Below are 27890 nucleotides of genomic sequence, written 5' to 3'. Positions count from 1 at the left end.
TAAATTTTATTATGCATTGTCTTAGTTTGTAAAAACTTTTATTATTATTTTGTATGTATTAAAAAAAATTAAAATTATTTTTTAAAATTGAATTCGACGAAACTCGTCACGAGAGTTGAATTTTTTAAAATTCAAAAACTGTATGCTATCCAAAATCTATTTTATTTTTAAATTTCAGGGTAACTCGTCACCTCGACGTGACGAGTTTATTTTTTTTTATTTTTTAAATTATTTACAAAATATAAAAAATAAATTATTTTTTACGGACTCATCACGTCAAGGTGACGAGTCTTTAAAAATATATTATAATATTAACCGACGTGAAATCAATTAACTAAAGACTATTGAAAAATATTTTTTAATCAAATTTATCACGTCGACGTGACTAATTTATGTTGTATTATAATATTTATCATAGATTGTAAAATAAATTTGTATTACCAAATAATTTAGCCGCATGAGCTAATGGGCCAAAAAAATCCCCTAAAAACAGTCATCTATTCATAACCAAGAGAAAAAGCTAGATATCAGTATAAATAAAATTTCTACTTTTACAATATTAAATAAATTATTTTTTATTTATAAAAGCTACTTTTGATTATTTAAAACAAAAATATATTTTTTTATTTATTTGTTGACAACTAGGGATGTTCTTTTTTATTATTATCCATCTGATTTTCAAAACTTTGTCTAGGTTAATTAGTATCGATCTTGGCGTAAACTTAATTTTAATGGATAAATTTTATTTTGATTAATTAGAATTTATCTTGGACATATACTTAATTTGATTGAGTTTTTTAGCTAATTTTTTTTTATAATATGTAAAGATTTAAATTTAAAACTTGCTTAAATAATATTAAATTTGATTGAATCGAAGGGCTGTTATTCGTAGCATAGGTTTCTTAACTTTTGTTCTACAGACTCAACAGAAGAAATAGAGAATTTAAAAGCTTTCTCTTCTCTGTTACTAAACAGACTTCCGGCAAAACCCTAAAATCCATATTCTATTAATTTTTTTCCTTTACGAAATTTTATTTTCTTCCTTCATTTATATCTGGCTTTCACTCTCGTGGTGTTTTCCCCTTTCTTTCACTGAAACTTTCTCACTCGTTTTCTGTCTTGTGCTTTTTTTGTATTAATTATTCCTTTTTTCGCCTGAAACAAAACGCGTAGTTTGGATTGGGAGACGGTTATTTTTATAACACGGTTACGTTTTCAGGCGATAGCTTGGAATCGTAGCGGCGGTTGGTTATAGTCTTCATTCTCTTTCATCTTCCCTCTTTTAATTTTGTTAGAATTTCCCAATTCTTATCGTTTCCCCTTTGGGTTCAATTCCTAGCACTTGGGAATTTATAATCAAAATTTCATCTAGGGTTTTTAATTATATCTTTAATTTATTGTTATTCAATGTTGTTTTCCTAAAGTTAACTGGCATTTGGGCTTTTAGTAATGTTGGAAAGTTCTTTTTTACTTTGTTTTTCCCAAGTTGTTAATTTGAGATTGCAGAATTAGTAATCTGCAAATCCATCTTTTAATAAAAGATGGAAGAGTGGGAGACAGAGAGAGTTAATTATATAGCCTCCTAATTGACATTGACATTGCCATTGCCATTGTTTTCGTTGATACGCCTCGCACTTGTGTTAGGATTCTTTTTCGTTTGATCAAACAACCCCTTCCCCATTTGGTGAATGACCAGTTATATTCATCGACCCTGATTTTTCTGGTTTAAACGACCAGGGAGAGTTTGGGAGTTTGTGTAGGAAGAGAATCACTTTGCTGGGTTAGGGTTTGAAGAAGTGTTTTTTCCCTTTTTCTTTTTTAGTTTATGATGATCATATTCAATATCCCTCATGGAAAGTAGAGAACAAACTTTTGTTCCAGAATGGCTGAGAAGTAATAGCACTGTTACTGGTGGTGGCAATTCAGCCCACAACTTTGCTTCTTCTTCTTCTTCCCACTCAGGTACAGTTTCACCCACTTTTAAATACCTATTGCACTTCGCTTTTCATTTATACTTAATTACAATGTTACTGCTCAATTTGTATATTGTTAGACGCACCTTCTATATGCCCACTTTTTATACCCATTGCGTTTGCATATCATTTCAGGAATATGTAGTAACTATATGTTTCTTGCTATGTTAGATTTTTCTTCAGGGCATCATGTGAGACATAGAAACTCTAGGAATGTAAGTGATTTTGATTCCCATCGTTCAACATTTTTGGAGTGGACATCTTCGTTGAATTCACGGAGTAGTTCTAGTAATGGTTCTACAAAGCATGCATACAATAGCTTTAGTAGGAATCACCGCAATAAGGTTCGAGATAGGGATAACGAGAGGTTGAATTTTGGGGACCATTGGGACCTTGCTGCTTCTAAACCTTTAGAAAGTCTCTTAGCTGGTAGGGTTGAGATGGAAACATTGCACCGTTCAAATTCTAAGTTCCTTAGGAAGCAGGGTGAGCCTCTGCCTAGAAGGGTTGGGGTGGATGGTACAGATGGTATTAACAGTAACCATAACAATGACAATGATCTGCTTTCTGGAGTTTCTGTTGGAAGTAGCATCCATAAGACTGTGTTTGAGAGGGATTTTCCCTCACTTGGAACTGAGGATAGGAAAGTGGTACCTGAGATAACTAGAGTCTCTTCTCCTGGTTTGAGCTCAGCTTCTCAGAATTTTCCCATCGGTAGTTCAGCATTGATTAGTCAAGATGGATGGACCTCAGCTTTGGCAGAAGCCCCTAGTGTGGTTGGAAGTAGTAACACAGGTTCCTTGACTATCCCCCTAACTGTTTCCACATCATGTTCTCCGACTCTAACTGGCTCATCAGGTCTTAATATGGCTGAAGCACTAGCACAAGCTCCTTCACAGTCCCATACTTCTCCGCAGGTAACTGATCAGTGACTAAGTTCTTCATACATCAATTTGTGATCTAATTAGAAATGTTTGTTTCATACAGTTATTTATCAAGATTCAGAGGCGTGAGGAACTGACTATTAAGCAATCAAAGCAACTAATACCACTGACACCTTCAATGCCCAAGGGTTCGGTAAGAAACCCCCTCCCCACCCTTTTTGTTCTTCTCTCCCCCACCCCCAGCCTTTGATATGGGTTTCAAGTTACACTTTTATCAAGTGTACTATCCATTTCTTGTTTTAACTGATACAATTATTAGTTGAATTAGTAAGTTCCATAGTGATTTGAATTTCTTAAAGCTACAATTGGTGATAATAATAGGCTTAATGCAACAAAATAACCCTAACGTTTGACAATAGTGTCAAATATACCCTTATCATATTTTTGACACATTCGTCCACTTAACGTTTAATTTTGGGTAAAATATCACCCTCGGTGGATGGAAATCGTCAGTTAACTGACGATCAACGCCTGATGCTGACCAAGCATATACACATGGACGTGGATGCCGATGTGGCGTGTCCATGTCAGAGCTCATGATGACGTGTCAATGCCACGTCAGAATTTTTAAAAATAAAATAAATAATTATTATGATTAATATTATTTATATTTAATTATTTATGACCAATCAGAGAGTGACACGTGTCACTCTTTGATTGGTGTTTGTTTAAAGGAACCCTTAAAAGGAGAATGCCTTGGAAGGGGAATCGAACCTGGGCAATTGCTGTGGAATGGCATGAGTTTTGCCACTAAACCAAGCTTATTACTTGATTAAATAATGTACTAAATGCTATTTAATAGATACTTAGTTTGAATTTATTGAAAAATAAAACACGTGTTTATAATCTCACTTATACCTGATTATTCCCAAAATTCCCCTCATAATCTGTTTTGGGAAAAACTCCTCTTCATGTGAGTTTCCTTGTATAGACTTCAGATGGAATTATAATTGTCCTTGTTCATTTCAAGAGCTCTTCAAATGCCAAGATTAACTGAAGTTAGCAAGCTTCTTGTCATATCATGAAGTGTACTGAATGTTGCTCTGTTCTGTTTGTATCCTGTCTACTGCATGGATAAAATAATTATTTATTTAGTATTTTCAAAATTCTTCTAGGTAATAACTGCCTAACTTTTTGCCCCAGGTTCTCAATTCAGTGGATAAATCTAATGGCAAACCAGCTGTCAGAACAAGTGAGATAAATATAGCTGTGAAGAGTGGGCAGCAGCAACCTTCTTTGATTCATCATGGAAATCAATCTCCTCATGGTGGATATGTCAAGTCTGATATGCCGAAAACACCTGGGAAACTTTTGGTTCTCAAACCAGGATGGGAGAATGGTGTCTCATCCCCTACTCAAAAAGATGTTAGTAGCTGGGTTCACTGTGGAAAAGAGACCCTCTCTGTCTCAAACCCAGAGCCGAAATGACTTTTTTAATCTGCTGAAGAAGAAGACCTCAGCAAAGACTTCTGCGAGTCACTCAGATTCACACCTTCATATATCATCTTCTACCTCAGAGAAATCTGAAGTTACGAAGGAAATAGTTACTGACTCTTCGACTGCCCATGTTAATAAAAATGGTACTGCTGCAACTAGCAACGGTGATGCCTGTCAAGAGGCTCAAAGTTTTGCTGATGATGATGGTGAAAAGAATATGGGCTCTGCTTCTATGATTCATCCAGATGAGGAAGAGGCTGCATTTCTTCGTTCTCTTGGCTGGGAAGAAAACTCTGGTGAAGATGAAGGCCTTACAGAAGAGGAGATCAATGCTTTTTATCAGGAGGTAAGATACATTTTTCTTTCTCATTCTGTCTGTACTTTCCCATTGCTGATGGAACACATTTACTCAATAATTTTTCATTGAAGTTATTCTATGACCCATGCCTTAGTATAATTAGTATTTAGAATATGTACTTGTTTACTCTGTATCTCTCATTGTCTTAGAGCAGTAAATAATTTTACAAAATATACAAAATGTTTTTGTGCAATTTGATTATTGTGTACTCATTTGGTTTTGTAGTGCATGAAACTGAGGCCGTCTCTGAATCTGTGTCGTGGCATGCAACCAAAGCTGGCTCAATCTTTTGCAACTAATTTGGATGGAGCTGCTTCTGAACTGAGCTCCTCTGACTCTGGATCCAAAGCTTGACTTTCTTTGTCCTTACATAGTAAATCCAAATTTCTTTTTTCTTCTTTTTTTATTTTATGGCAGATGATTATTTTCCCCCCTTCTTTTTTGATTGAAAGAAAACTGATGAGTTGGGGTGGTGGTTTGGTTTGATGGTGCATTTTGCAAATAGTGCAATAATTCCTCTTACCCGTCTATAACACAGAATCTTTTAGGCTTGAGGGGGGCTATATTGATTGCAGTCGGGAGATGCTAGAAATTTGCATCTTTAGGAGATATTTCTTTCTTTCCTCTTTTACAAGAAATAGCTTATTGGTGATTTTGGTCAGTTTTACAGAATGAAAGAAGGAAATCAAAAAGTTCCATTCATTATTTACGTGTTAAGGAAATGTGCAAGGCAGCCATTAAGGACTTTGGTTCTATCCTGTGGACTCTTGGTGTCATGCTCTATACAATCTAGTATCTTATTTAGACATAGTTTCTACTTGAAACTATATGAATATTTAGACAAGTTTTCGTTGAACATCTTAAAGAAAAATGAGGGCATTATAGTCAGGCCTTCTTGGTGACCCATTCCACGTAACATGATTCAACAAGTTCATGTTATAAGTTCGAGCATTCAACACGTGTATGGATCATTTTTGGCCATCCACCATCATGCCTCTGTTACAGTGAGTTTTATGTTCCCTAAGTTGACCATTTCAAATGCGGATTTGAAAGCTCTATCATTGCGTCAAAGAGGTTGAAATATTGTGAGCTTCCTCGACCACTACCGGTGCACTGGAAGTGTACATGGCATAGTCGGTGGAAATATGATAAGGGTCCGATGAGTAGGTGAAGTAAGGGCACATATTGATAGTAAGGGGTGCATCCTGTTGAACCAGAATGGAAGCAATTGTATGGTCTATATTGCTTCCAAAAGCACCGGCAGATGGAGGCTCTGAGAGCATTTGTGGGAGTGAGGTTGTGACCTTAATCTGGGTAGACTAGGGCTGTAAATGAGTCGAGTTTGATTATTGTTGAGCTTGACTTGACTTGAAAACTTTAAAATGAGACTCTAAAGTTCGCGAGCTCAAAATTTTCAAATTCGACTCAAATTCGAAATCATGAATTGAAGCTTGAAAAATGTTAACTTGATTGAAACTCAAATTCAAACTCAAACTTAAAGCGAAAGTGCATGAAAACATTATATTGTATTTTACAAAAATGAACATGTAAATGTTATTATTTTAATTTTTTAAAAAATAAAATTTTAATATATTAACTTTTTCGAGTTGCACACGGACTTTTTGAGTTGAGTATCAAGTAGTTCGTTTTTGGCTCATTAAGAGAGTCAGGCTCGAGTTAAGTTCATTCAAGTCGAATGTTTATTAGGTCGAATTTGAATAGTTCAAGATCTGTCTCGTCTCATTTACAGTCATGTTGTGTCTCATTGAGGTAAGTACATTTTGGATGTTCATTGTAGCAGGGACATTGAGCCTAATGGTCTCAGAATAACTTCGTTGGCTATGGTTATCCATTTGAATGGAACATCCTTCTTATAAGGGACGGCTGGTGTTAGCCCATGCATTAGCCAATGATCACATCTTGTTGTAGCTCGCTATTTCCTCTTTTCTAGGACCGAGCGCAATTGATAGTCCTGATCCTCATTATGCTTCTACTACTAAGATTAGTGTTTACAAGGAAAAAATAAATTTTGAGACTCATTAGCCGTTGTTGAACACTATTGATGGTGATCAGATTTGGTGAATGGTCAAAATTTGGGTAAAACAAAAAAAAAATGAAGACTAATGAGGATCTAAATAGATATTATTTTAATACATTTTTTTAAACAGTCATTTTTAATGTAAATTTTTAATTTTTTAAAAATGATGTTATTTTTTAATAATAAAATCATATTATTTTAATGTAAATCTGATATTTTCAAAATAATATCATTTTAGTATTTTCAATCATATTATAATTAATGAGGGAGTAAACAAAAAAAAAGTGATATTAAAATCGAATGATAAAATTAAATGAAGCATATATGCATGGGCCATAGCCGAAAACATAATTAATCATCTTTCATTTTTTCTGATCGTTATTTCTATCCAGCCCATTGGAATTTTGAAACCGTCATCAGTCACCACCAGATGGGTTCCATAGACTCGCCGTCAATTACAGAGAACGGCACCTGTCGACGGCGACCACTAACCTTCTCCCTCCTTAAACGGAGCACGACCTGAGGCAACGAAGAAGAGGAGATCGAGCGTGCTCGCGCTGGAGGTGGGTACTCGCGTGTTGTGCCGTTGGACAGATGGCGAATATCATCCCGTTAAGGTCATCAAACGCCGTAAGATGGACTACGCTGAGTCCAATGACTACGAATATTACGTTCATTACACTGAGTGTAAGATCTCTAATATCCCTAAGATTTAGGGTTTTTAATTAAATTCCATTTTCTTAGTTTTTTTTTTAATTTGAATTGAAGTTTTAGAATTGTTGTGTAAGAAGTGTTGAAATTATATATATAGTTTTTTGTCACGACAACATTAGCAATATTTGAATTTTAGTTAACAGGAGGCTTGATGAATGGGTGAAGCTTGATCACCTTGATCTTGATTCTGTCGAAACTGTTGTTGATGAAAAGGTTGAAGATAAGGTAAACATCTGTTTCCAATACAAATCGTAGTATTTCATTTTCCTCGCATTTTATCTTTGAGGGTGTATTCAATTGAAGAAACTTGCCAATGAGGTTTTCAGGTCACAAGCTTAAAAATGACGCAACACCAGAAACGCAAGATTGACGAGACACGTGTAGAAGTAGTAAGTCAATGTAAAACTTTCAATCGGTGATAGGAAGTCCATTTAAATTGTTCTAAATGCGGTTGCTTTTGTGAAATTCTGTAAACCTGTAATAATCTGCTCTGTTGTTTTCTAATAGGGCCATGAGGAGTTAGATGCTGCTAGCTTGCGTGAGCTTGAGGAATTCACAAAAGTTAAAAATATAGCAACCATAGAACTTGGAAGATATGAAATTGAGACGTGGTACATCTCCCCCTTTCCCCAAGAGTATAATGATTCGTTGAAGTTGTACTTCTGTGAGTTCTGCCTCAACTTCATGAAGCGCAAAGAGCAACTTCAAAGGCATATGGTGAGAGTTCCCTTAGTATGGCAAACATTTTTACTACAATACTTTGTGTTGAAATACTTTCAGAAATCTAATTGTCTTCCTTGTATCAGTCCCTTTCTAGCTTTATATGCACTTAGTACAATGCAGCTTAGCACTCTGCATTGCAATTGCATATATAGAAAGCTTTTTGTTCTCTATGTACCAGTTCCTCTATATTGTTTTTAATGATCAAGATATGGTGCCAAAATCTTTTTCTCTTGATTTCTTGTAGTAATGTCTTCAACTGCACATCTCTGCTGGGTAATTGTTTATATAGAAAGTTTTATGTATCCTTGTGTTTATATTATGAGTCCTTTTCACTCTTTATTATGTCAAGGATAGATGGAGTGTGTAATAGATGTTGGATGTTGCTCCATCGAAAAGAAAATGTTGTTGTCAATGTGCAACTGCCTTATGACACAACAGGGCTGAAATATATTAACTCTGGTTTTATACCTAATGTGTAGAGAAAGTGTGATCTCAAGCATCCCCCTGGTGACGAAATATATAGAAGTGGTACGCTTTCAATGTTTGAGGTATGCTGTCGAAGAGTCTTCACTGATGCTACTTTCTGTGGTAACTCAAAAAGAAGGAAACGGTTTTTCTTGGTGCAAATTAAGTAAATCTATATGATTCTGGGTTTTTTCAATTCTACCCATTGTTTTAAAGTGCAGCTTTTGAAATTCAATTTTTCAATTCGATTGTATATGAATAAAAAAATCATGAAATCAATAATTTATCTCAATGAATGCTTAATTTTGAAAAGTAGTTTCTGCCTTGAGTAGTGTTTTTTTCTCCCTTATGACTTATAAGTGTAGAAATACTTGTCAGTTTTCACCACTTCTTTTTTCTTTTATTTCTGCTCATTCTGTATATTCCCGTTACATAATTACATGTTTTAGGATGTTGCAGATATTTAATTGTTGTTAATATTCATGTTCTTTTTCTCAAATATTTTGAGACAGGTTGATGGAAAAAAGAACAAAGTTTATGGGCAGAATCTTTGTTATTTGGCAAAGTTAATCCTCGACCAAAAGACCCTTTATTATGATGTGGACTTGTTTCTGTTCTATGTATTGTGTGAATGTGATGACCGAGGTTGCCATATGGTTGGATACTTTTCCAAGGTAATCTTTGAGTGCATTTTTGTTGTGGTTTGATGTCGTGTGGGTTTGTAACAAATGTCTATATATTTGTGACCATTCTTATATTTCATAATTGCAATTTATTGAACATGACATTGAGTGGATGTAATGATTCTTGCCTTTGTAGCCTCAAATTAGAGGCTTTCAAGTGGTAGAATTTGTTGTTTATTTGTGTGTATTTTGGGACTTTCATTTGCTTATACATTCCGTAGCATCTGGTAAAACTCTCTGTAGTTGCCAATCATTTTTTTTGTCTTTTCATCCTTACTTTCCCTTTGTTTTATACTGTGCTTCCCAACACAAACAATCATCTTAGTTAGCAGTTTATGACTGATCATGCAGGGAAAGCATTCTGAGGAATCATATAATTTGGCATGCATCCTTACCCTTCCTCCATATCAACGGAAAGGCTATGGAAAGTTTTTGATTGCCTTCTGTAAGCTCTCTGCCCTCCCCATATTTAATTTTTTGGGGGCTTATTTTATTAATGGATCAGAATATGACATTTATACATTTGAGAGAGGGAGATGATGATGATTGATTTCAGCATTGAATGAGAATGTATCATTGCTATGTACTGGTTGCATAATCTTGAATAAGGAGCATGCCTGAATTGTTAGGTTTGATGCTGCCTCTTGTTTGTTATTGACCTGTTTGCAAATAGCTGTATGTATCAAGTATACAATTTCTCTTAGAATTCTGATTCATGCTCGTACAAAATTTCACTGCATTGTGGTGTGCTAAATACTATTTATGTGCAGAAGCTGAGCGACATGACAGCTATAAAGGCAGAGGATATATTGACGACACTGCAGAGTCTAGAACTGATTCAGTATAGGAAAGGTCAGCATGTTATATGTGCAGACCCCAAGGTGTTGGATCGCCATCTGAAAGCTGCTGGCCATGGTGGTCTTGAGGTTGATGTCAGCAAATTGATCTAGACACCCTATAAAGAACAGAGTTAATGCTGCTGCTGCCTCCTAAAGTAACAGGTTTGAATTACACTTTGTCTACTTAGCAGCTGTTCACTAGGGTTTTATTGTGTTTATATATAAAACAGAAATCTTAGATTATGAGATTCGAAACTCAGAAACTTAGAAGAGCATCTCCCTTCTCACTTGCATGGCGAGTTACAATAGACTTGATTGAAAATAAGTAACCAAATTATATTGTTTTTTTCTTCTTTTTTGCTTTAGATGCCTAAAATTTGTCCATCCTCAACCCCGATCAGAGTTTCCTCATTCTCCTAAAGCCGTTAAAAATTAAGTCTGGATTTGATGAATCAATAGATGGTTTTGTTTATGGATTAAAACACTACTTCATTTGTACTTTCTCCGTCAACGCTTGTTCAGATTCAACGAATCACTTCTTGATTCTCCCAACGTCATTAATTTTCTTTTTGGCTTTAATCGAAGCTTTGATGCAATAGTAAACCGCAGTCAATGATAGAGCTAGCATTGTTGAGGATGAGAGAGAGTTGAGGGTGGTGTAAATAGCAGTGAAGATGAATCTATGAGAGAGAGTTGAGGGTGGTGTAAATAGCAGTGAAGATGAATCTATGAGAGAAAGTTTAGGAGGGTTGTGTAAATTGCAGTAGTGAAGATGAATCAAGGTTTTAATTTCAAACCTTTCTTTCGTCGAACCAACGTCATCCATCGACATGGTTTACAGATATATGTTCAGAATTGGAGATGGTGCTTCTTGTCACGGGAAGCCTTCAAGAAATGAGAAAACTAAAATGGAAAATTTAAAATTATATTAGTATTTGGCAATGAATACCTTATCACCTAAATTCTACCTAATAAATTATTTTCTAATGTAATTGACCATTTATCTTTATCTTTAATTTTATTTTTATTTTTTTTGAATTAAATTTTGGATAACTCGTAATATTAAGGGCTAGTATGATACGGTTTTTAAAAATTGACTATTTTAAGTGTGGTAGAAAATAACTTTTAAAAATATTGTTTAGAAGTATAATTTAAAATTTAATTGTTTGAGATTATTATTATAAAGTGAGTTTGAAAAGATAAAATGTTTATTATAAAAATTATGTTATAAATTAAAAATATAGAATTTAAACTATATTTACTCTTATTAATACTACTATTTTTAAAATATATTACTTAAATTATAATAAAAATATAAAATATGTTTTAAGATAACTTTAAATAATATTTTTATTAATATTTATTAAAAAAATATATTATTAATACTTTTAACACGTGGGTAAAAAGTTATTACGAAATGATAATTTAAATATTTGTTTTGACAAAAAATATTTAAAAAAATAGATTAGTGCTTACAAATTAAAATAAATTTGTTAAACTATCATAAAAATATAAAAATATAAATATAAATATAAATATAATTATAATAAAAATATATTTTATAATAATTTTTTTTTAACATTTCAATATTTAAATCATGAATTTTATTTACTTTTAAATAATTAAAATAAATTATTAAGTAATAAATTATTTTTTAAGAATGTTAATATTAAATTATTAAATAAAATATCAATACATAGTTGAGTGGAGCCTATACATCGATAAGGGTAAGATTATAATTTGCTCCCAAACGTAAAGTTGAAAAATGAAAAAGCTACAAATTCTAGCTTTTGCAGTTGGTTTGAAACCACAATTTTCGCCATAATTTTTTTCATCATTTATCCATTTGACAATGATTTTACGCAAAACGAGCTTTTTAACTAAAAGTGTGTTTAAAAAGCCACACCAAACGAGACCTAACTAAATTTAATGACGTTTTATTTAATATTAGGATAAATGACCTCAGTATGCAAAGCGCGAGGTCCATGATAATTTGAATTTATTGCGGGTAGTATTTAATAAACATCATGACACACAAAGCGCGGGTATATGCATTTTCAACCCACAATACAAGTGTTTATAGGCATGTTCGAGGGGTGTTTTCGGGTAGTTAATCTAAAATTTGTCATTTATAAGATTAGAGTGTAGTATTGGAATTTATCTTTCAATTGATGCCAATATCAACACATATGAGATATTGTAAGCGGGTTAAAAATTTCGTTGAAAAAGGTTTCAAAGCATGTTTTGTACATGAATAAAAAACTAAAATGATTTGATAGATATATTTGAGAGGGATTTTCGGGTAGTTAATATAAAAATTTTCGTTATTTATAAGATTAGAGGCGTGGTATTGTAACTTATCTTTCAATTGAGGCTAATATCGATAAATACATGACATTCTAAGTGGTGTAAAAATCACATTGAAAATGGTTCGAAACCAAAAGAAATTGAAAACTAACGAATATATTTTGTTAATTACAAATGTAGTATAATGAAAAAACACAATTAATCCATACAAGGGCGTGATTGATTAGGACATTTGTTATCATGTGTCAGGGATTCCTACAGATAGTGCATAGTTTCAGTTGTCCAGTTCTTTCTCAATGTTCCACCAAATCCTCGTTACAGTAAATCCACATTAATTGTCAATGATCCTTTTTTTACTCGTCGTAGTGCAAAATCTAGTTGTATTGTAGGTTCATCATCAACTTCATCAGGATCTCATTCATTTTCAATAGGAGGAAACTCATATTGATAAACATTGAATACAGTTTCAAGTAAGTATACTAGATCAATGAATTGCATGTAGTGAATCCGTACAGAAGAACAAGTAATAATAATGTGCGCACACGAGTATTTGAATGTTCGGAATACTTCACAATCGCATGTTCTTGCTTGTACATTAACCACGTATGTTGTAACCCCCTCAGACTGATGCGGGTGACCCGATTCGATCCGGGTTGTCATATTAGGGCCACCGGAGCGACCCACCGTAAAAATATCTGAAAATTTTAAACTTTTTGTTAAAACATGTAACTCATAAAATGATTTATGAATACAAAAGTAAAATTTATCAATATCCAGAAACAAAATAGATATCTGACTCAGATATAAAAGCAAAATACAAGTTACATGCCCCTAATCACATGCACCGTACACCTCAAGCAACGCCGGTGGAACTCCTTTACTGATGTCGATAGTTGCACTGGTACAATTCTTTTAACCTAAAATGGTGAGTCAAGGAGTGAGCTTTGGGAAGCTCAGTAATACAATACTACTAAATGATGCTGAGGAGCATGCAGATAACAAATAAACATGTTTCCTTATTGGTTCAGACATCTACTGACTTTTAAGCTGAGCTGAGGTCCTACTGATATCTCAGGTAGTAATAGACAATAAGCTTTTAGTTCAGAGGGGAAATATTTTGAATGATTGGGTTTAGGAGATCAGAAAAGGGTGTCTAGTGTATTCCCACAAAACCAGTAAAAATGTACAGATCTTTTTAAAATAGTAGCAATTTAAACATATTTTTCAAAAACCATAGTAAAACCCTCCAGCCGAATGCCAATATGCAGTTCCCCCAGAACTGCATCCATAAGGACTTACCGTAGGCCCGCAGAGCGTAGGTACCAACCTAAGAGAGCATATTGGGTCCATAAGGTCTTACCCTAGCCGAAGCGTAGGTGCCCACCTGAGGGGAGTGCCCTCAGGCCCATAAGGACTTACCCAATGAACACAGCAGATGAGCCACCCTAAGGGAGTGCCTTAGGGTCCATAAGGTCTTACCACTAGGCCAATTAGGCCCAGGAGCCCACCCAAGAGTCACCTTAGGTCCATAAGGAATTACTAGTCGGTGTTTAACCTATACAAGGAATTACCAACAGCGACTGAACCTGCCAGTGTCTTCAGTCATACCAAAGTCCCAGAGTACCCCGTATAAAATAATTTCAGTATGTAAATGGAGTTATCAGAAATCAGAGCAGAATCAGAGATTAGAATAGAAATCAGAGATCATAACATATATCATAGTTCAAGACAGAAATCAGAGGTCATATCGTATTCCAGATAACAAATTCATACTTTTAAAATAAGAGAAAATATCCATGATGATCAGGGAATACACTAGAAAGTTCCAGATATTATTCGGAAGTACTTGATAATCTAATTGGAAATGAAACACAAATCTTCAGTATACCTTTAGAATACCAAAAGTTAGATTCACTATTGAAAGAGTTCATTATCTGATGAGATCATCGGTTATTCAGAGCGTGACTTATCAGGATCATTTATTCAAACATTTTTAGGAGGCACAAGTATTTATAAAGTTTTTCAGAATCCTTTGCATCTGAGTTACTTGTGTTTTCATATATGATCGGAGTGATTTAATTATTCAAGAAAATCATAACGCACTTTGAGGCATTAGGTTCTTGGAGAATTCATAGTGATTTGAGCTGAATGGGAGAAGCGAAGATTTAGGGCATTAACGATTTGTGTCTATCTATCGGAATATCGAGTTAACTCAAGCTGAATAATTCCTAGAACTAATGCATGTCAACCGGTCAATCCGTTTCCCTTTTAGGGTATTCACTCTTTAATAGCAACACTTCTTGTCCGTAGATCATCTTCAGAATCATCACTGAATGGATCTTAGAGATGGTACAATATCCATTCTTATTTGGATTCCTTAAATAATCTAAGACATTTGCTTATTCTAGGTTATAAGGGTATTTTTGTCATTTTACAGATCCAGGGTATTTCAATCATTTCCTTCCATCCGATCTTATTATTTAATTCAAAATTATCATCTATTTCAGTCATTTCGAACAATTCTGACAAAGGAACACCCTCGATAAATTATTCTTCAGGTATTTACTCATAACTCAAAGATTTTCGGGAGGAATTTTCTGTACTAAAGTAAGATCTTAGCAATTAAATCAGTAATTTATCGGGTTAGGTACGAATTCTCAGGGTGTTTTCTCATTCAGGGTCAACTCTGACTATTTTTACCTCTCAAGGGTGTTTTCATAATTTTTTAACCAGGTAATTTCAGTATTAAAACTGTTAACAAAGATAAATAGAATTTAGAGATCCTAGGGTTAATTGCTTTTCCGAATAATATCTGAACTTGAAATTATTCCTTATCAAACTTCTAATATCTTGTACAAGCCATCAAAATTTTATTCAGTTACCAACTTTTTACCTCATTCAGATCGAGTGTAGGAACTAATTAAATACATAGATGAGACCACATTTTAATTAATGCATTTACCAATACCAACATGTTCCATAAAACATGCAAAGAGGTAGTAAAGTATTACCTCGATTTTTATACCATATCGATCGACCAATTAATCTCCATTCGATCGCTCTCGATTTTGAAATCAACTTCCAATAATTCCTTAAAAACAGAAAAATAGAAATTTCATCAGAAACGAAGCTTAATTGCGAAAAACGAATCAAATCATGTGGTTAATAAGTGAAAAACAACTTACCGGGTTCGAATTTGGCGAAACAGACCTAAAAAACAAACTCAATGACGTCGAAAAACATCAGAATAGGTTTACCCAGAAAAGTCAACGGCTGATCAACGACAGTCAACGGTCGGTCAACGGCCGGTCAACTCGGGTCAGCTCGGCTCAGTCAGCTCGGTTCAGACTAGTCCAGTCGGTCAGCCTGTTCCCCAGGCTACCAGACAAAGCCCACGCGCAGGGGGTGACGCGTACGGCGGCTCCGGTCATTGGACGGTGACGAAAATTTCTTGATTTGTAGATCGACACCCCGGGAGTCTCGTGCAAGTGTTAGTTTTCGACGAAACATGACGAATTATAGACTTTTTAAACGTTCAAACTTCTCCAACGGTGGCCGGTGAGTGACGACAACGGAGCAACAGTGGTAGGATGATTTCGATCGAGTTTTGAGCCTACAGTGACGGTGAGTCCAATGGTGCAGGCGGTGAGGTGAATGAACGGGTTGATCGACCGGAATCGATGAAAAACATGCGATGGTCAGGCTAAAAATGACGAAGCTACAAATCGAGTTTTATGGCGAACGACGTCGATTTACGACGAGATAAGGGTCGGGTTTTGTTCACCGTTCAACAGTGAGTCTTTTGGTAAGGGTGGGTCGAGCTGAGGTGGCTGGACGACGATGAATTTGGCTGGTAAAGGAGGATCGATGGGGAAGGAAGTTGGGGGTAAACTTTTAGGGAAAACCAAATTGCTCGAGGAGGGGTTTTAATTTTCAACATCCAACAAAAATGGGCAAATTCAGGACTAGGTCCCTAAATTTCTTACACATTCTAAAACTGACTCTAAGTTTCAAAAACTTATAATTTGACCCCTAAATTGGGGTGTTACATATGTGTTGTGTTGTATGCTTCCAATGGCCTCGAATATTCTGAAACACATAATTTATTTTGTTCACGAGATATATCATATTCATCACGTTTGAATGATGCATAAAGGTTTGCAATTTTGTATGGATCTCTAGGTGGACTGTTTGGCTCATGCTATCCAGACAACTGCTTGTTTTTCTAAGGTTGCAAACAGGGTTGCCAACCGATAATATGTCGTTTTGACAGCGGAAGTGATAGGAAAATGTCGCACTCCATTTAGTGATGAATTGATCGCTTTAACCAAGTTCGTTATCATGTAACCATATCGTCTACACACATCAAATAATCGAAGCCATTTCTCCATTGGGATTTTAGCAAGGTAGTATAGCTTTGTTCATTCATGTCTCTCAATTATTGAAGTAGCTACTCAACCTCACGTACGAAATGCGTGTGACCTATCTATTAAAAATACAATAGATAATTAGAAATAATAAATTTAAAGATATCTTAAACCTAAAAGAGTGAAAGATATACCTATTCAAAGCACCATTACATATTCATATTCGGTCCTGAACTTTTGCAAATAATTTGCAGCAATATAATGTAAACAATATCAGTGATAAATATAGAAAGATTGCCAAGACAGTCTCATATGCTAGATTGAGTACTTGATCCATGGGTCTCTATCAGAAATAAGACATATCTAATAAACTTTATCATGCAAAACATGTGATAGAACATGTCTTCGTAAATTCTTAAGGAATAATTTCCATGAGTCTATATCTTTTTTTTTTCCGACTATTGCGAAGGCGATGGGAATGGTTTTCCTATTGACGTCTTATGCAGCCACCAACAATGATATTTGTGTGTATTTGCTGCACAATCAAGTTTCATTAATCTAAACCATTGGCTTGCAATGGTAGAATGCATTAACACACTGCGAAAATATCCAAAATAGCTGATAGAATTGGCACATACCTTGGACGACACGATCATTTTTGTATGCCGGTGCAATTTCTAGTTTCACAATCATTCTCAGTATATGTTTCTGTATCAATTTTAGTCATGGTCGTAACTCTTTTTACGATTCCTCCCATTTACCATACAATTTTTTGTTAAGCCCGAGACCTTCCATAACATGCTTTATGGTAGTCAATTATCGTATTGAGATGTAATTGCAGCAATACAAGTGTCAATTTTTATACGTGGATTTGCTTTAACTAGTGGAATGAAGGCATCACAAAGCGCGTGAACATCCAAGTTACGATGATCCTGATTGAGCTTGATGACGGTGCATGTATAAGGTTGGTCATATTTTGTTAGCTTCCATATGTTGTTCATCGTCTTCAATCGTGAAACACGAACCATCCAATTACATCGTTGGTTGTTGTGAACACATTTAACAATGTACATGTCCGCGTTTGTTTTTTCACAAGCGAGGTAATTGATCGATGTATATTATAGTTCTTAATGACAGTCACAATGAGTTATTTTGTTCTAAACTTCACTTCAATATAGAGCTCACCATCAACACGTTATGCAAGGCGCAAGTTCCTTACCACTTCACGTCCAAAAGAATCTCTACAGAACGACACAAGATTTTTCCCTATTTAAATTCCTCTTGTTCCACCAAACCTAACCTTGTCTGAAGCCTTCTTCATCATTCTTATTTATCCATTCTTGGAAACTTCTCGTTTATAAAAGGAATCTTATTCAAGTGGTATCTTCTTCTTCTCTCGGGCTTTTTGAGAAACTTCTCATTCCATCAATTAGGATCAAGCGAACACTCTTTGAATTTCTCTAGCGTGTTGGTATATTTCTACCGAGTTTTTTCCTTACATTTTGTACCGACGATACCAAGAACACAAGTCTAAAACGATGTTTTTTCTCATTTGTGATGTTGATTTCATAAATAACATACATTAACTTATCATTTTGTATGGACAAAGTTGATTTGACTAGCGTGTTGGTATCATTTGATACAAGGCATCATCTTCTAGTGGCATCATCTTCTTCTCTATGCTAAGATATGAACCAATAAGTGCCTCAACAACTTCATATATTATTTGGAGCTGTTTACGCCACATTGCTACAAGTTATTTACAAAATATGTTCGTTTATTTTCAAGTTCTTTTTGTTTGTAACCATTTTGAATGCGATTTTTACCCGTTTACAATATTTTGTATGTATCAATATTATTTTCAATCAAAAGATAAGTTGCAATACTACACCTATAAGATAAAAAATTACACAAATGTTTTGATTAACTTCTCGAAAATACTCCACGAACATGTTTATCAAACCATTTTAGCTTGTTAATCATGCACAAACCAAGCTTTGGAACCATTTTAATGCAATTTTTTCCCGTTTATACTGTCTCGTATGTGCGGTTATTAGACTCAACGGAAAAATAAGTTTAAATACTACGCTGCTAATCTTATAAATTACAAAAAATTTCCAATATAAACCCGGGAAAATGCCTCGAACATGCATATAAACAAATGAATTGTGGCCTGAAAATGAATGGACCTCGTGTGCTGTAAGGCGCGAGATCCTACGAAAAAACAACCTCACGTTTTACAGATCGTGAGTTCATTCTGACACGCTAGAAATTAGACTCAACGGAAAAATAAGTTTAAATACTATGCTGCTAATCTTATAAATTACACAAAATTTCCAATTTACAACCCGGGAAAATGCCTCGAGCATGAATATAAACAAATGAATTATGGCATGAAAATGAATGGACCTCGTGTGCTGTAGGGCGCGAGATCCTACAAAAAACAACCTCACATTTTACAGATCGTGAGTTCATTCTGACACGCTAGATTTTATTCGAATTACAAGTCATATCTTTTCAATGGATCTTGTGTTGTACATGACTCGAGGTCCATCGATTGCTCGCTTCAGAAAGGGTGTGAGGACTGTTATAAATATGGGTCCATGTGTAGGGTTTTCTCAACATATTTCAAAATAACGCAAAAATATTTTTAGTAATATTGTAGAGTTATTAGCAAAAGAGGTGTTATCGAAAATTCTTATGCACGCACGTCTAATTCTATTGTCGATTTAGTCAATACGCTGTTGAGTTGCAAGACTTTTTATGAATCCTCAAAGCATAATTACATCTATAAAATGTTTCAATGAAGAATATTTAAGTCATTTCGTGGACTCAAAATGAGATAAGTTTTGAAGAAAGATGCAAAACTAGTAATAATCACGAAGCGTTATATAAAGGAGATATGTATGGTTATTTTAGTGGAAGAAATTTAGAGTCCGGTATGCATTGTTTGAAGAGAGCACCTTATAAAGGTAATATCAAAGTCATATATATCTAGGGCATTATTCTAATTTGTTCTAGGTAAACTATGAGATGAAAGACTTCGAATCGTGAAAGCTCTTGATCTCGTCAATTCTAAGAAAATAAATTTAGAAGTTATTTGTTCAGATATTAATGTGTTTTTAAACTTAATTTTATGAAGTCGTAAACCTTACATTTCCATAACTAATCAAAGACTAAAATTGAGATAACAACTGTCCTCGTACTTCAATCGACCAAGTTTGGCAACCAGGGAACAACCTATGTACTTGTTAAGATTCTTGATTTTGGAACCACGAAGCAACTTTGTTTTGTAAGATGTTACAACATAATGAATTTTAATTTTAATAAGTATTTTCTATTTATTACAATAGATTTTTTTGTTATTTTATTTTATACTTTACAATACAATAAAAATATAATGATTAATTCAACTTAATTCATGAAATAGTTTGATATTTTTATTATTATAGTTTGGACCTCGCGTTACGTATACTACGAGGTCCGTTCAAAACGCGTGATAATAAAATTTGATGCTTCAAATTCTTGGAGACGCTTTAAATTCTTGGAGATCTCGCGTTATGTAGAACACGATGTTATTGATAGAAATATTAAATTATGAGACCTGAAAATTCCATTCACGTAGGACGTATCTCTCAGATTGTATAACGCGAGGTCTTTATACATTTTATGTGGAACGCCAGGTAATCCTACATGAGTAATTTGTGTGATACTTTTTTAATTAATGCTGTTTAGGAGTTGTTTTACTAATAAATAAAATTTTAGGTTTTTTTAATAAAAACGCCAAATTTAATCGTAATGTATGAATCGGATATAGGGGTTACACTTATCTCTCCCACTACCACACTGACCAACATCATTCATGCTTTCACAACTGATTTTATGTGACAAATTATCTTAAAAATAAAATACAACCTTGATCTGACACCCTTATCTGTTCACTTTGTCACCCACATAACAACCGGCAAACAATAACAATAGTGGTGGGCTTGGTGGGACCTATCAATTATTTTTCAAAGAACAAAAGCCCTCAAAATCTGATGAACAATCCATATACATCTTCATTACCATCACCATAATTACATGTCTCTTACACAAGTGGAGAACAACAATCATCAAAACTGTAAATCTATTTTTGTCTTAAACAAATAACCATATCATTACCTTATACAGTGGTTGGTTCTTGATGTATGTCAAGTTGAAGCTGCAATCTCTTCAGTTCAACCCCACGTGATCTCCTCTGCCAAAGGGTGTCGGATACATCTCTCTTAATATCACCTTTCTTTATGACAGGCAAAGGAGGATCCATAGTTTCAATGTTGATTAACCCACAATTCCCTTTTTTCCTTGTGCAACTGGTAGAAGTATTCATGGCCGGACTTGCAGTCAAATTCTTACCAGAAAACAGCTTCTTGAGCCTGAAATACTTGACACTGCTGTTGCAGGTGTTCTTGTTGTGAGAAACGGGGAACCCTATAATCTTGTTGTTCCTCTTCACTTGTCCCATGCAACTGATCTTTGGGGACAAAGGGTCTTCGGAGAAAGAAGCAGACCTTTGGATTTGCCATTTGGGAAGAACGACGTCTTTAATGGAAGGTTTGGAGCACAACAATGGCAGAACCCTTCCCTTATGATTAATATGCTGATGATATCCATTTCCCATGTTTGTCAACTGGGAAAGAAGAAGGAAAGGGGGGGGGGGGGTTGTTTAAAGGGTGGGGTGGTGGAGTTTGTCAACTCCTTTTTTCTAGTGAAAGTGGATTTGATTTGAGTTTGTCACAAATATATGCTACATTTTATGTTGTTTTAGCGTTGAAAAATTGTTAATTAAGAACAAAGAAAAGGACGAAATAAAAGTGAGTTATTTCTTCTTACCTTTAGTTTATGTTTTTCTTACTAGAAACTTGGGTAAACGGATAAACTTATAACACAAACGCCAAACTAATATATATATATATATATATAGGTTTAGGATCCACTTAGATAAAATTAATAAGTTTTACACTAATTTATAGCCATTAGATTAAAAATAAATAAATTAGATATAATAAAAATTTATAACTAATAAATAAATATTTCTTTAACTCACAGTAAAATAATATATTTAGGTTTTAAGGTTTCAGATTAAGTGGTTAAGATTTAAGATTTAGGGTTAATACTTATGATTAAAGGGTTATGAGTTTAACGTTTAGGGTTTAGGATTTAGTGTAACACATGAATACCAATATTCAAGTATCACATGGAATCACCGAAGTGACTGACCATTTTTTTTCTTTTGAGACCATACTCACTTTTAAAATGTGTATACAAAGTATTAACCCCAACTATTTACAAAATCGGGGCACCAATTTAAAAAATCTATAAATAAAATAAATACTTAAAATATTATAATTTGACTCATTTCATATCATGACATCTACATGCTCACTAAGCCATCATCAATGTGCTCTAATACTCCATTGAGACTCCTCCGATGATATCTTTATCCCATTGCACTCCACGAAACTTGAAACCTGCAAACGAAAATAAATTCCGAATGCTAAGCTCGCAAGCCCCACGCCGCACAATACCTCTATTATAACATAAGCATACTAATAAGCATAATCGGAGAAGCATACAACTATGTCATCAATACTACCAAACCATCTATCTAAGGTATTACAATGTTGCGAGTCTCATGCTTCCCTTAGTTCATAGCGAAAGGCCTCATCATGAGTATCCATATACTGGTCTCTAACCACAATACCATGCTACTATGTATCATCTTATGCCACATATAATCAAACGAACAAAATTATAGTACATAGCCATCAGGTACTAATCATACAACAACAAAATGCATCAATCATAAAGCCACATCAAAAGCATCAAGGTATAATTTGTGGCACATAAAATCACGATAATAGCTTGAAACCTGAAGTGACTTAGCATAATGCACTAATATACTAAAGTGCCTCAACACTGGTACAAAATATTAGGATATTTCACTTACATAATCTTTAGACGATCGTCATTCATACATGTATCTCGGGTTTCCTCATTATTTCCTGAGTTTCATACAAGGCATAATTCTTATATATTATTTCTTCATAACGTTCTCATACTTATCACACAACATTAGGGGTTTTCACTTACAAGCTTATTAGACGAATTTTGATGGCTTTAACCTCTTCCCAAGTCCTTAACCAAAAATTAAACTCATTGCACAATTCATCATAATGGTATCGATACTAACCTCTTTAGTATCTGTAATATCCCAAACTTTTAGATAGTGAGCAAAATATAAAATTTTAAAAGTTTAGTAGCCAAAGTGTAAAATTTAAAAAAGTTTAGGGACCAAGTTGTAATTTTCAAAAGTTATATATTTTAGTCTCGTAAATAAATAGTTTACCTCAAGAATGACATTTTCATGGGTTTTAGATTTTTGATTCAGAAATTGTATTAAAAGGTATAAAGTGATAAAGTCTGATAAAAATTTGGATAATCAAATCAAATCGGATTTTTGAGATATTTTGAAGGATTATCGAGGAAGTTTAATAATGACATTTCCATGCTTAATATGAAAGGATTTAACATGGATCATTGAATTTAACATTAGTATAATTTATATAATATTTTATATTTCTTTGTCTTACTTTATTTATGATAATGTCTTACTAAGTGTATACTTAGTGTGTGATGTTTTTTCACGCGTAGGAAAAGTAGATCGAGTGGAGTAAAGAGCTTAGCTTGATATCATTGATCGAAGACTACTTAGTGGTATAAATAATGACATCCTACTCTTATTTCTAAATCTCTAGTTAACATGTATACGTATAATAAGTGTCAGTAACATATTAAAATGGGTTAGAAATGTTTTGATATGTTTATGATGCTTTAAAAAGGATTTATAATAATTTATGTGTCACATCCCCAACTCGCACCCGACTCGGATACGAATATGAGATATAATATTGACTTATCAACTCTTTAAATCTTTGAAAATCCGACTAAAATTTTACTTTTTGCTTTTATTGTAGTGGCAAAGCCCTCATTAAGATGAGTTTAAAAAATCAAAAGTTTATTATATACATTGAAAACAAATATTTAATATATTTTCATAAACCTTAATTAATATAGTTACAAACATATCAAAGCATTTGGAATTTAAACATTTTTAGTACATCCCAACAAAATTTCAAAAATAACAAATTCACATATTGTTCAAATTGGCCTGATATGATATTCTTCAAAGGTATGTTGTCCTGACTTAGCTTTACTTTGCTGACTTCTCTGAACCTACGTATGAAATACTCACACGCTAAGTCTTTGACTTATTGAGACATATTAAAACATTTACTTAAAATATTTAAAAAGAAACATTGAATACAGAAACATAATACATTTCATAAAATATAACATATACTATTAATCATTGTTAAATTCATATGCATTATTTAATTAGCCCAACATATATCACTGAGAACTCAAGGTTGTGAGTAGTTTGAGGTTGTGCATTGTAATTGCAGTCAAAACTACCGCGTATAATTTGCACCGAAGTGCCACGTAGAATATGCATTGAAGTGCCACATAGACTTGTCCCGAAGGACCGCGTAGAATTGACCCGAAGGACCGTGTAGAACCTTCACCTCTTGGCATTCCAATTATACCTCTAATTCTCATAGCACATACTTTAGGCTTTACCATATAATTATTTCACATAGTATTATTCAAATTATCATTTGTTCACATAAAACATATACTCATAGTATTTCACATAGCATTACTCAAATTATCATTTATTCACATAGAATAATTACTCATAGCATTTAACATAGCAAAGGAATCAAAACAATGCTTTTAGAATACAATTTATCTAAAACTATAACATAATACAAATCATTTTATTCAAAAATATTTGAGGTTGGCTCATCGCAAGCCGTCCTCCAATCATGTATAAATTAAGTAAGTTGCACTAACCTTTGCCTCACTTAAGTCCTAAGTAAAAATCCTTTTCTTTCTTGCTTAATCTCTTTATCACATCGATTCGTTTAGTACTTGCTTTTGATCGAAATCTAGACGTTAGCATGACTAAAATGAATACCATAGCTCAATTAATTATTAACAAATCAACATTTACACAAACTAAATGAAACACCTAATTCAAAATTTCAGACTGAATAGTATCGGTACTCTACACCCAGTACCGATACTCCCCTTCTATGGTACTGATACCTACCTCAGTATCGATGCCCAATTAGCATTTTGGAATTTCTTTTTCAATTGCAGTATCGGTACCTTACTATTGGTATCGTTACCAACAGTATCTATACTACTCATTTAGTATCGATACTGTTCACCTGATTCATATGGTATCGATACTGTTTTTCCATTACCGATACCCCTTGCCATAATTCACTTATTTCATTTCAAATTTTACCTAAAACTCACCTAAATCTCATACTTCTAACTCTATTCAAGCCCTTAAACTCAATAACATTTATCACAACCAACTTATATCAATTAAATTCCCTTTAACATCCAAAATTCTCACTAGAACACTTAAAACTAAAAATCACAGCCATTCTTCAAACATGTTTCCAATCCTTTCTAATATCTCAAACACCTTATTCAAACCTTTGACAAGTCAAATATATCTTTAAAATCCCAATACTAATCCATTTTCATAAACTCTCTTAAAAACACATTTTACCAAATCACCATTAACTCATTAATTTCATAGCTTCTAATCATCTTTAAACTTTCTTAAGTTTTTACACTACCCAATGATTCAAAACAAATTAAAAATGAATGAAATAACCAACTTTAAAATCACTTACCTTAACAATGGAGGTTCACCAGGAAGAGAAGAAGAAAAGATGAAGAGAGTTCTAGTATTTTCTTTTTCCTTTCATTCATTTCCTCACATGCTTAAATAACATTAAAATGAATTTTAAATTCATTTCATGCCAAAAGACCATTTTTCCCTTCCATCTTTCAATCTTTGATAATATATCCTAAACCAAAAATTCCAATCAATCCTTAAACTTTTCAATTTATCAAAATCAAACTGCTAAATTTTGAATTCTTACACTTTAGTCACTGACTGTTGTTTTGGGGTATTACATTATGCGTGTAGAATTTAGTAAGTAATATATGGTTATGAACATGATTTTTTATTTATGTAGTTTTTACGCAGTTTCACACACACACACACACATACACACACACACACACACACACACACACACACACACACACACATATATATATATATATATATATATATATATATATATTTTGGTTTTATGTGGTTAACTAATATTAATGATTGATGTAAAATTGAATGATTTTTCTAAACAATACTATACCGATTTTAGAATAAGGATTGTTTTTAAATGTTTGATGTGACATATCTAACTCGTATTCAAGGTGGGATACGAGAAATGGAGGTTACATTTATTGGTATTGGAGCTACATGTTTAGCCGATTATAGGCCTAAACTGAGTCTGTTTTGAGTTGAAAAGGTTGTACATGCCACTAGGATGTCATTGTTACTGATCTGGTGTTTAATTAATTGATGCCACTCATTGCTAATTAAAGTTGATAAGTACATGTATTTGATGTTTGATACATATGATTTGAGACGAGTGACCGAACAGGAGGATCCAAAAGGAATCACTAGTAATAGTAAGAAGGTAAATCAAGAGCCTCTTATTCAATTTCATATAAGTAGTGCACCAATACAATAGGAGTGCCAGTGCAAGAATAAAGAGATGATAAATTTTATTAGAACTTATATATAGTAGCAACTAAATTTTTAGCATAGAGCGCGAGGGTGAGTCGTATTGGTAAAGACTGTCTGATAAAGATTTAAACAGTTGAGTTTCTAGCGAATATGATGTAATTTCCTTTGAAAGAAATAAAGGTAATTATGGGTATGGATTGGATACCCCCCATACCATGTTATGATGAACTATCGTTTAAAACGATTAACTCAGAAAGATTTGAAAGGCTATGAGATCATTGTGGTTAGTGAAAAAGTGATTTTTTTTTCTAATGTGATCTAAGGGGTAGATGCTAAAAGTTAATATTACAAGATTGTTAAGCTTTCTTGGCTAATTTTGTGGATACTTGAGCTTCAAAAATTAAATTGGAAGATATTACGACTGTTTGGGAGTATCCATATATATTTTCAGATGAGTTACCTGGTTTACTTCTAGACCGAGAACCATAATTTAAGATAGTGATCTCACTAGTACCGTGCCTATATATATTGCCCCGTATAGAATGGCTTCGACTGAGCTTAGGGAGTTAAAGGTACAATTATAAGAATTGTTAGATCGGGGGTTTTATAAGACCGAGCGTGTCATCTTAGAAAGCACCGATATTATTTGTGGAAAAGAAAGATGGGATTATGTATAGATTAATATTAGTTATATGAAGTGATAGTGAAGAATAAGTATCATCTTCCAAGGATCGATGAACTCTTTAATCAGTTAAAAGGAACATCGATGTTTTCTAAGATTGATTTTTAGATTTCGATATCATTAGTTAAAGATCAAAGAAGAATATATTCCTAAAATCACTTTCAGGACTTGATAAGGCCATTATAAGTTTATGGTAATTCCATTTAGGTTAACCAATGCTCCTACGATATTCACAGATTTAATGAATAAAGTATTTTAGTTATACTTAGAAAAATTTTGGTAGTATTTATTTAGGATATTTTGATATATTCTAAGACTAAGGAAGACCATAATGCGCATCTTCACATAATTCTTCAAACTTTGCGAGATAAAAAGTTATATATTAAGCTGTCAAAGTATGAATTCTAGTTGTTTAAAGTTGCATTTCTTGGCCATGTATTTTCGGTTGTGGATATCAACATAGATCCCAAGAAAGTACAAGCCATTGTTGACTGGAAAACTTTAAATAATGTTTCCAAGACCTGGAGTTTCTTAGGACATACTGGTTATTATAAAAGGTCCGTAAAGAACTTCTTGATGATCACCTCCCCATTTATCAAGATACTAAGAAAGGATGTGACTTTAATTGGTCTG

At 33.6% G+C, this 27890-nt stretch overlaps 3 protein-coding genes across 3 annotated transcripts; 2 read left to right on the top strand and 1 right to left on the bottom strand.

The window, feature by feature from the left end:
- The first annotated feature begins 920 nt into the window (after window positions 1-920).
- Window positions 921-5398, top strand: LOC120182258. Its single transcript, XM_039187255.1, has 5 exons — window positions 921-1962; window positions 2145-2890; window positions 2961-3050; window positions 4061-4700; window positions 4938-5398. Exons 1-4 carry the CDS (start codon window positions 1851-1853, stop codon window positions 4343-4345), a joined length of 1233 nt encoding a protein of 410 aa, XP_039043186.1. The 5' UTR covers window positions 921-1850; the 3' UTR covers window positions 4346-4700; window positions 4938-5398.
- Window positions 5399-7241: 1843 nt separating this feature from the next.
- LOC120182779 (histone acetyltransferase of the MYST family 1-like) lies at window positions 7242-10551 on the top strand (the record flags this gene model as incomplete). Its single annotated transcript, XM_039187652.1, has 8 exons — window positions 7242-7437; window positions 7601-7689; window positions 7791-7853; window positions 7972-8181; window positions 8667-8735; window positions 9165-9326; window positions 9687-9780; window positions 10106-10551. Coding segments are annotated over 8 exons (885 nt in total), but the record flags the coding sequence as incomplete, so codon positions are not given.
- A 10462-nt stretch (window positions 10552-21013) lies between these two features.
- On the bottom strand, window positions 21014-21511 carry LOC120182769. Its single transcript, XM_039187643.1, has one exon. The coding sequence runs from the start codon at window positions 21509-21511 to the stop codon at window positions 21014-21016; it is 498 nt and encodes a 165-aa protein (XP_039043574.1).
- Window positions 21512-27890: the final 6379 nt, after the last annotated feature.

The sequence above is a fragment of the Hibiscus syriacus genome, unplaced genomic scaffold (assembly GCF_006381635.1).
Source record: "Hibiscus syriacus cultivar Baekdansim isolate YM2019G1 unplaced genomic scaffold, ASM638163v2 tig00003721_pilon, whole genome shotgun sequence".
Lineage (NCBI taxonomy): Eukaryota > Viridiplantae > Streptophyta > Magnoliopsida > Malvales > Malvaceae > Hibiscus > Hibiscus syriacus.
This window is presented reverse-complemented; position numbering and strand designations above follow the sequence as displayed.

Coding starts and splice junctions, on each gene's coding strand:
- LOC120182258 (XM_039187255.1), top strand. CDS start 1,851: ATGGAAAGTAGAGAACAAACTTTTGTTCCAGAATGGCTGAGAAGTAAT. Junction 1,963..2,144: donor TTCTTCTTCTTCCCACTCAG/GTACAGTTTCAC, acceptor TTGCTATGTTAG/ATTTTTCTTCAGGGCATCAT. Junction 3,051..4,060: donor CTTCAATGCCCAAGGGTTCG/GTAAGAAACCCC, acceptor TTTTTGCCCCAG/GTTCTCAATTCAGTGGATAA.
- LOC120182769 (XM_039187643.1), bottom strand. CDS start 21,511: ATGGGAAATGGATATCATCAGCATATTAATCATAAGGGAAGGGTTCTG.